This window comes from Vigna angularis, chromosome 9 (assembly GCF_016808095.1).
Source record: "Vigna angularis cultivar LongXiaoDou No.4 chromosome 9, ASM1680809v1, whole genome shotgun sequence".
In the NCBI taxonomy this organism is placed as follows: Eukaryota; Viridiplantae; Streptophyta; class Magnoliopsida; order Fabales; family Fabaceae; genus Vigna; species Vigna angularis.
Window position 1 is genome coordinate 25,098,918 of NC_068978.1, and position 10,430 is coordinate 25,109,347.

The 10,430-nt window shown below is 36.3% G+C and overlaps 2 protein-coding genes across 2 annotated transcripts; one reads left to right on the forward strand and one right to left on the reverse strand.

The window, feature by feature from the left end:
* Positions 1–18: 18 nt before the first annotated feature.
* On the reverse strand, positions 19–1,650 carry LOC108346671 (uncharacterized). The gene is made up of 2 exons (XM_017585733.1): positions 510–1,650; positions 19–416 (listed from the first exon to the last, which is right to left on the reverse strand). The coding sequence occupies exons 1-2, from the start codon at positions 1,648–1,650 to the stop codon at positions 19–21; spliced, it is 1,539 nt and encodes a 512-aa protein (XP_017441222.1).
* A 1,283-nt stretch (positions 1,651–2,933) lies between these two features.
* LOC108346672 (protein MAIN-LIKE 1-like) lies at positions 2,934–3,854 on the forward strand. Its single transcript, XM_017585734.1, has 2 exons — positions 2,934–3,176; positions 3,285–3,854. Exons 1-2 carry the CDS (start codon positions 2,934–2,936, stop codon positions 3,852–3,854), a joined length of 813 nt encoding a protein of 270 aa, XP_017441223.1.
* The last annotated feature ends 6,576 nt before the right edge of the window (positions 3,855–10,430 follow it).

A 10,430-nucleotide genomic window follows, 5' to 3' on the forward strand; every position in this document is an offset into this window, starting at 1 on the left:
GTGAGGTGTTGAAATTTCTTAAACATCAAATTCAGAATTTTCACGATTGTAGCGATGAATATGACAATATGCGAATTGTTGTTGATTTTTCCTAATGATGTCGGCGATTTGTTCAGGATATTGGTGTCCTGCTTGTAGCATAGAGTTCGCCTTTAATCCGCGTTCAACAAACCATGATTGTGTCCTCTCAAATGTTGTTCTGATGAGAGCACATATTGGTAATGAACGTGCTCCCTTTAAAATGGAGTTGGTGCACTCAGCAAGATTAGTCGTCAGATGTCCATATCTTCTCCCTCCATCAAAAGCCTGAGACCATTTTTGTAATGGAATTTTATCTATCCATTGAACTTGTTGTGGGTATTGGTTTCTCAATGCAGCAAGTTTTGCCGTGACAGTTGGTTGCTTGACCTCGTAAGCTGTAATAAGGTAATAAAAAAAATACATTAAAGAATAATAATGTTAACAAAATTATAAAAGTATAAGTGTTAGAAGAATTTTTGTATGAGTACCTAAATTGATGAATTGTTTTTTTAGGTCGTGATTTTTGAATTTGCTGTTGAAGTTGGATGCTAGATGACGTATGCAATAAACAGAGTTCAAATCATCTTGTTCCCAACTAACTTCATCTGATCTTAAGGCGGATAGTATACCCTTTCCTCTGTCAATGATGATGCAAATATTTTGTTGATGACAAAGATGTTCTCGAAGTAGTTGAAAAAACCATATCAAGGCCTCCTTTGTCTCACCTTCTACAATGGCAAAGGCTAGTGGGAAAATATTTCTATTGCCATCTTGACCTATGGCGGTTAGCAAAGTTCCATGATTTTTACCCGTGAGAAATGTGCCATCAACTTGGAGAATGGATTTATAGTATTTGAATCCTTCTATGCAAGGACCGAAAGACCAGAAAACTCTTTCCATAATATAGCAATTATCGTCGGTTTCTCCATCAATATTCACAGGAGAACCAGTGCATTGTAAAATTGTACCTAGGTTTGCTTCCTTGACGGCATGCAACCACCTCGTCATGTGGTTATAAGAGTCCTCCCAGTCTCCAAACTCCATAGCAAGAGCCTTCTGTTTAGTGATCCAAGCTTTTCTGTACGACACAGAATATCCGAATCGACCCTTAATATCTGCAATCAAACTCTTGACACGAATGGATGGGTTTGTGCGGATTGAATTGGATATGATCGTGGCAATGTGAGTACTATCAAGATTTGTATGATCTTGAGATAGTATTATTGAGAAACACGAATGTTGTCCGTCTATATTTTTGATTTCCCAATATTTACGGACTTTGCTATAAGCTGCCCTCAGACGCCATTGACAACCGTTGTGATATTCCAGACAACGAATCACATAAATGTTGGGTTTGGACTCAACGACGGTGTATTTGTAATCGTTTGTAATGTGATAATGTTTGATTGCAAGAATAGTTTCCTCCTTTGACTGGAACTGCATACCTTGATTCAACTCTGGAATTACTTGTGCAGATGATTGTGTTATGTGGCCGTCGTCGTTGTTGTCATCTTCGAGTATGTTGTCTAATTCATCATCCGTGCTGAAGTCATCAACGTTATCCAATATTAAAGGTTCTTCATCAATGAACTGCGATGATGAAGATGATGGCAAGTTCCATGATGCCATTTTTTACTAAATATTAAGAAGAGTTTGGTTAGCAAGCTGTAGTAGAAGAGGTTTTGGACGTGGAGTTAGGATGTAAAGATGGACTTCTTATATAGCGTATAATACATTCACAAGTATGAGTGGGTGTTATGATGTAAAAAAGAAAGTAGTGAACAATTTTCCAGGACTATGAATATAGCACTGGACACTGTCCTCTATAGACATAGACTTTGATGTAATTATAAGGTACCAATAGTATAAGATTTATTGGTTTCGTATAAAGTGATATGAATATGGCTATCAATAGAGCACTGTGATTTTTATAGTTCCCCTAAACTAGTGATTCATAAAATAGTTTATAAATAATTTAAATTATAATAATAAAATAGTTTATAAATTAATTAAATTATAAATACATATATAAAGGATGTTTGAAAAAAAAAAGGAATTTTAAAAAAAAAATTAAAAAAGGATATTTTTGAAAAAAACAACACAAAAAAGGGAAGTTGTGGGGGTGGGGCACGACTTCAATAGGTGAAGTCGTGCACCCCCTACACGACTTCAATTGTTGAAGTCTTGTAGGGGGTACACGACTTCACCTATTGAAGTCGTGCCCCCCCCCCCCCCCCCCCCCCCAAACTTCCCTATTTAACATTTTTTTTTTCAAAATTCCTATTCCCATGACTTTTACAATTTAAAAAAATATTTGTACACTGTATTAAATTTATTAAATTGCTTGTATTATTTTTCCAATTCATAAAAATGTATTATATGAATTTAATAATATTCATTAGAAATATGTAAATTATATTTATGGATGCATTGGGCTACGGGACAAGAGATGGTACACATGCATGCTTCACATTTTCCTTTTCCTCTGACCACCAATAATGGTATTGAACTATGCTTACCAACTTTCCTATTCATCTTCCTATTCATTTGCATGCCTACATTTACATTTGCTGACCTTGAATGGTAATTGTACTTTTTCACATGGGTCTCTTATTTTTTGCAGGTTGAAGAATCTCTGAGGGGCACTTATTGTGTATTATATCAATTGTCATTTCCATGTGCTCTCTCCCGTGACTTTGAAGATTGTTGGGAATCAATTCTTCTACTTAAATTGGTACAGGGTGCATTTCATTTCTCTCAACGTCCTCTGAGTTCCAATACCCAAACCCCTTAAGCATGGTCTTTCCTTCCATATCCCTCTAGTCTACCCACTTCAAATCTGAGTTCCAATACCAAAAAGACTTCTCCTTTGTCATTGCTTGAATAACTCACTTTCACCCACAAAATTTAATATGGCTTCTGTCCGTCAACTTCTCGTTGATATGTCCCTTCTACGTCTACAAGATAAACACATCATCAATTTTATTTGGGAAGGCAATGAACAAGTCATTTGCCCTCGAAGACATGCAATTTGGTTAGCAAAGCATGTCCACGAAATTGATCAAAGAAGAAAGAATATTTTACATGGAGCAGGTTTTATCCATATTTTGCAAGCTTCAAGTCTGGAGATAAATCACAACCTTGTTACTGCTTTGGTTGAAAGGTGGAGAGTGGAGACTCATACTTTCCACTTCCCTCATGGTGAAAGTACGATTACATTGGAAGACGTTGCATTACAACTGGGGCTTACTATTGAAGGATAGGTGGTCACTGGCATCAGTAGTGGTCCCCTAACAGTATTTTGTCATCAACTACTTGGAGATGTTCCACCTGAGAATTGTGTAAGGGGAAACAGAATCAAGTTGTCATGGTTGAATAACACTTTCCGCCAATTGCCTCATCATGCAACGGAACAGGTTATTGAACAATACGCTAGAGCGTATATGTTGATAATAATTGGCAGTGTGATGATGCCAGATACATCTGCAAGCATGGTGCATTTGATGTATCTTCCCCTATTGGCCGACCTGCAAAACATTTCACAGTATAGCTGGGGATCAGCCACGCTCTCCTGCTTGTATCGTGCCCTTGATCACGGGACTAGGGCTGACCAAGACAATATCGGAGGGTGCATGATCTTGTTACAGTGCTGGGCATGGGAAAGAATAACATGTCTTTCACCAGAATTACTTGAAGTCACAGAACACGAGATTTCTTCTGTTGTAGTTTTTCCACTTGCGAAAAGATGGTGTCGCACAGCACAGTCAATATTCCAGGACACTACAACTATCAAACAATTTCGCCAGAAAATAGACGACGTATCACCTCGATAGGTATTTTTTAAATACATAACAAATATTGTGTTATAAAATTTGTGTACAATTGATGGCTTAATTAGTATACCCTAAACCAAAAACTTCATATCATGCAGTTCCTATGGACACCGTACAGACGTGCTGAAATTTCACATCTCATTCAAGTAGAAGTGCCACCGACATGTCGGGCAGTTGTGCCACTTATATGTTTCTCTGTGGTAGAATACCAACAATCAGACCGGGTCATGCGACAATTTGGTTTTAGACAAAATGTTCCCCATCCACCAATGAATCTAGATGAGGAACATAAATTGGATATGAGAGGACACGCTGATTGGAATTGGCATGAACACCATCACCAGTGGATTGCATTGTGGAATGACCGGCATAATCGTGTGTTCAACGGGATACCTTTTCAGAAAAATGGTCACTTGCGAGATGAATCGGAGTATATGCAGTGGTATATAACTCATACCATCCGCTACATTGGTTTAATAGAAGATTCAACGGACTCTGAGGTACTACAATATTCCCTCCATAAAAATTATGATAGTGTTCATATCTTGTGTTATTAACATCACAAATTGTGTTTGGCAGTATGACATGGACCACGACGAACACTTCCACCCGCCATCTCAACACCGTGCATCTTCTTCATATCATGATCCACAAAGGTCTGCCTCTGACCATGGAAACTATTAACATCCAGCTGTAAATTCAAGGTTTCAACAAAACATTCCACCGACACCAACATATCCTGGGGTTGAGAGTGGTTATTTCGCCTTTCCACCATCCACACCGTTCAGTGGAGGTCCATCCAATTATTTTGGAACCACCACAATGACTCCACCATCTGCATACATACACCCTTCATCCTCACATAACGTGTATCGACCGACATTTGACTTTCAAAGCCTTCAACAGTGCAATGAAAGTGATCCGACAGATGAAGACCAACCAACGCACGATCCCACACTTCAGCAATGATCACAAAGGCGAACCCAACGACAACGACGACGACCACCGTGTGGGACTAGAGGACATAGATAGACTGCTTCCCTTCTTTATTTTAAAATATGTAATTTGTTTACTTCTCTTAAAGTAATTAAAAACATTTATATCATCATAAACTAAATTGGTCATATTACCTTATTCAACTGAACTTTATATGCAAAGGAATTTTAATACACAATGCAATCAATTACTAATTTAACGTAACAGGTCAAAAATTATCCAAATCCACAGCCAAGACTGACTGGTAATCGATTACAGGTTTTCCGTAATTGATTACCAGACCACCAGTGTTAGAACTTGCAGGATTTTTTGAACTAGGCATTACCAGACCCACTGGTAATCGATTACATGCTGCCCGTAATCGATTACCACATTACCACTGATACCACTTAGTTGATTTTTTGAACTGGGCCTTACCAGACTGGCTGGTAATCGATTACATGGTTTTGGTAATCGATTACCAGTGGGCTCTTGTAATCGATTACAAAAAACCTGTAATCGATTACCCGTCCAACCCTACTCTATATATTCAACTTTTTCTCTCTCCTCACGCACCAACACCCCTCCCACTCGAGCAGCGGCGGCACCAAGGGTTTTTCCACCCTCTCCAACCTCCAAAAATCATCTAATATTCCACCTTTTTCACTCTAAAACACCATAACTTCACTCCCCTTTCAATTCTCTTCACTTTGCACCGATTGGATTTTGAAATGGCGGAATCTTCAAAAAGGCAAAGAGTAAGGGAGTCATCTTCTACAGGTGGGGGACGTCGCTGCCATCAACCTTCACCGCCACAAAACTCTCCGCCACCCTCACCACCACCGTCACCCACCGCTGAACACCACAATGTTCAGTTTTCAACTCCTTCACAAGCCCAAAGGTATTTCTCCCTATACAAAGACCGCCCAATCATTGAGCCAAAATATCTCAATTGAGCAGTATTTTGAGACCCATGATTTTGAATTTTTTGGCATGCTAAAAACTTTGGGATTGGATGAATTTTGCTGCGATTTTACTCCATATAATCCTCATTTGGTACGTCTTTTTTATAGTAACCTCAAATTTTCTGAAAATGGCACAATGAAAACTGAGGTCAATAATGTCCAAATTATTATCAAATCCAGCATTTTTGCTTCTATAGCCGATCTTCCCTCGGTTGGGTTGCCCTTTGAAGGGAAATTATGTGAGGATTGGGCCAATGATTTCAATATGAACGTAGCCAGACAATTATTTTGTTTGCCACACAATCGCCCTACCACTAGATTTCTAGCAGGGAATATGACAGTTGAGGCTAGAGTATTACATTATACTATATGTCGTGTTTTGTTTCCTCGTGTTTCTAACTTTGCACAGGCAACCGAGGAAGATATTCTGATAATGTGGGTTATAATGACGGCAAAACAGATCAACTGGACCCATCTCATCCGACATAGGATGAAGAAGGCTTTGAGGGACGGTGCTCCACTTCCATATCCAACATTGGTCACCCGCATCTTGGAACATTTTCAAGTTCCACTGGAGGATGAAATATCGGTCCCACCAACTAGGCATTGGATGATATCAGGAGCAGTCATACAATCATTTGGACTGATCCAAAATGCTGACAACAGATGGGTGCACAGAAATTCTCCTCCTCCACCTCAACGTCAGCGTGACCCACCTCCTGAACTACAACTACCACCAGTTCGTCCAACTAGTAGATTTGATGATGTCATGACGGGGATAAACTGTAAGATCCTTGAAAATATTTGTAAGTTAAATGCTAAAAAAAAAATGATGAATAGTAAATTGTGAATAGTAAATTGTGAATAGTAAAAAGTGAATAGTTAAAAAAAAAATAATATTTGGAAAGGATAAGTGTTCCACGTAGCTTTGAGATCAGAATTCATCAAATTGCAAATAAAAAATTAATTTTGTAATAGTAAAATGAATAAAAAAATGAATAGTTAAAATGAATAGTAAAAAATGAATAGTAAATTTTTTTGCTATAAATAGCCAAGGAGGGAGGTTGAAAATTTACACCAAAGAACTTAGAAAATTTTTGAGAGAAAAGAGTTGGAAGAATTTCTAATTTCAAAGGGGATATTCTGGAAGTTTTCAGAGAGCGAGGAGATTAAGTCTGTAATAGAGGTAAGGGAAGCCACTCTTATACTTTGCTTTGCTCAAATCCTAAATCTTGAATATGTAGTATTTTGTTGTTGTATGGTCTTGAATTTTGAATGAGAACATTTATTTGTTTCTTTTGTATTTTTGGAAGGACGAGAAGTTGTCTAACCGGCTCTGCCAGATTCAACTTCTTGTTTCCCCACACCTTTTATTTCTTAATTATATTGTATTTTTGGAAGGATGAGAAGTAGTCTAACCGGCTCTGCCAGATTCAACTTCTTGTTTCCCCAAACCTTTTATTTCTTATTTATATTGTATTTTTGGAAGGATGAGAAGTTGTCTAACCGGCTCTGCCAGATTCAACTTCTTGTTTCCCCAGAAATTTTATTGTTTTATCTATTTTTTTATTTCATCTTTCTGGAAGGATGAGAAGTTGTCTAACCGGCTCTGCCAGATTCAACTTCTTGTTTCCCCTGAATTTTTATATTAATATTATTTTGATGGTAATAGGAGCTAATTATTTTTGTATGTATTTATTTTATAATATATTTGCATATGAATGTTGAACTGGTGTGCTCTTGTGAAACTATTTCATGACTTTTATTATATTGGGTGTGATAACTGAAACTGTGAAATTGTACATGTTGTGATGTGATGAATTTAATCTGTTTTGAATGAGTTTGTTAGCTGAAATTGATCTTGTTGGAAGGTCTGAAGTAAAGGTTCTGTAAAAGCTTGTATATGGGTATGAAATAAATGTATAGATATTGTTTGAGGTTGCTGTGAGAGGAAGTGAAAATATTAAAATTTGGCATTTCAAATTTAGAGCATAAGAGAACATGATAGATAATTTAAATAAATCAATTGTTAATTATTGAGGGCCCTTCTTTGTTGGTAGGATAGAGGAACCTTAAAAACCTGAGTTGGCACATCCCTGATCATAGAGCAGCCCTGGCCTGGTCCAGTCAGTTGTGACTAGTCATATGTGCTGGCATCGAAGGTGAGTTTGATGCGTTCAGACATCTGGGTCCTCTCCGGTGACCAATTGGGGTAAAGAAAAATCTCTACTAGGATGAAAATAAAATAAAACAAGTTGATTGTAGATGCATAATATTATCATGGTAAAAATATCATATATTTTATTTATCATTACATTGAGCCCAGACTTTAGTATGTAGTTCCTAAGATATGTTGATATATTTTGGTTGATCCATGATCTTTGTTTGGTGAAAATATGTTGAGTTATACTCGTTATGGGCAAAATGAGTTTATAATATGAAGCATGATATCTGGCAATATGTTTAATTTATTGATACCAAAACGGGTTATTATGAATTTATGATTAAAGAATGAACATGATTGAGTTAGGTGGATAAGAGGGTATGAATTGTTGATTTTATGAAATGTTGGAATGGATATGAGAAATCATTACTTATGAAATGAGGTTTACTACGGGGAGTAGTATGTTCGAATTATACCATGAGAGTTTGGTATGAGCAAAGTAACACCTGAGGTTTATGAAAGCAGGCAGAAAGTGGTCTGACCACAAGGCTTTGACATAAACATATGATTCGTAAGTTTTATAGAAGCAGGCAGAGAGGGGTCTGACCATAAGGCTTCAGAAAGTAGGACATAGTATACAGGTGAGGCTTAAGGAAGCAGGCAGAGAGCGGTCTGACCATAAGGCTTCGTGAGTAAGCATGGTAAAATTGTAAGGTTTATGAAATTGAGGAAGATGATTTTGATAATGATGAATTAATGACATCGGGGTAATGATATTTTAGTAATTGTAGAAATACATGATTGAAATATTTTTATTACAAGTTTAATGATTGATATGATATGGTTGGCTTACCCTTATTTGTTTGTGCTATGATCATATAACTCATGTTATATGTGAATAGATAATGTTGCAGATGCGGTTGAAAAAGCTTAGAGATGAGAGAGATGCGGGGAAAAAACTTTCAGGGATATTTTGTAAAAAGAATAAATTTGTATTGGAAAAATTATGTTGTGTAAAACTTATAAGTTGAAATTTGAATTTATGTTAAGTGGTGAAGACTATATTGTTTGAAGTTTGTAAGTTTGGTATTGTACTTTGAGAGAATTGAAATAAAGTTGGATTGAAGATAAGTTAATTTAGTCTCTACTAAAAGTAATACTCTTTAAAATATTAGGGTATTACATAAACGATCTCCGAACATTTGTTGGGGACAACTTCAATACACTTAATGAAACGATGAATGCAAGATTTGAACAATTGGAGCTGAATATGGGTGACCGGTTCGATACTATTGATGCTAGAGTTGAAAATGTGGAGCACGACATCCAGTATCTACGTCGTCATTTTGGTCCACACGGTGGATCATCTTCCTAGATGCCTTTCAATTTGTACTGTCATTTTCATTTCATTTTAGGTTGTTCTTCCTTATGTAATGCACTTTTCATTGAATAAAATACTAATTTACGTTTCTCTTTTCATATTATGATATTCTCTTATTTCTATTACATCAAATCATATACTCTTCCTATACAAAAGAATACATCACAATGTAATCAACAACAATGCGTGCTTACACAACTTCATATCAACACACTTAATAAACGTCAAAATATCCACCAGAATTACAATACAAAATTTCATAAACCAACCAAAAACACACTGGTAATCGATTACCACAACCCTGTAATCGCTTACCAGTATGAATCTTCCACCAAAAACAACCTGGTAATCGATTACACAACTGTGGTAATCGATTACCAGTGCATATTTCCCATATTATTTGAAGTCGTGCTGGATGGCCACGATTTCAACACGGTGTAATCGATTACCATGACATTGTAATCAATTACAGTCCTCTGAAGTCGTTTTTGGGGTGCACGACTTCAGTATTGTACTAATGTACAGTATGAAGTCGTGCAGGGGGGGCACGACTTCTTCATTTGAAGTCGTTTGGGCCCCCCACGACTTCCCCATTTACGTAAATTTGGTTGAATTTGTCCATTTTGATAATATTATAGGCAAATTTGTCCATTCTCGTGCAAAAGCCTAAGTTTCACCAATTAAAAATTGATTTACAGATTAAAGAATTCTTTTTTCCCGTGAAAACATGCTTATTCACATTTTTACTACACTAAAAATATATATAACTTTATTTATTATTAATTAAAAATAAAAATAATAAAACAGTATAATTTTATTTATACAAATATATCTAATATTGTGCGTGTGCAGTAAGGATTGAGATGTACTTTTAAAATTTTTGCTCTTCCAATGTATTTACATTCTCTCATCTCAAAATCAGTAATACGACATTATTTATATATATATATATATATATATATATATATATATATTATTTTAGTAAAAGCTTTAACTATCCTTAAGCTAGAAACCGTTTTTATTCACCCGAGGCGGTGGATAGTATCTTATGAAGTAAAATAAAGTAAATTGGCCTATTGGTTCTTAATTTT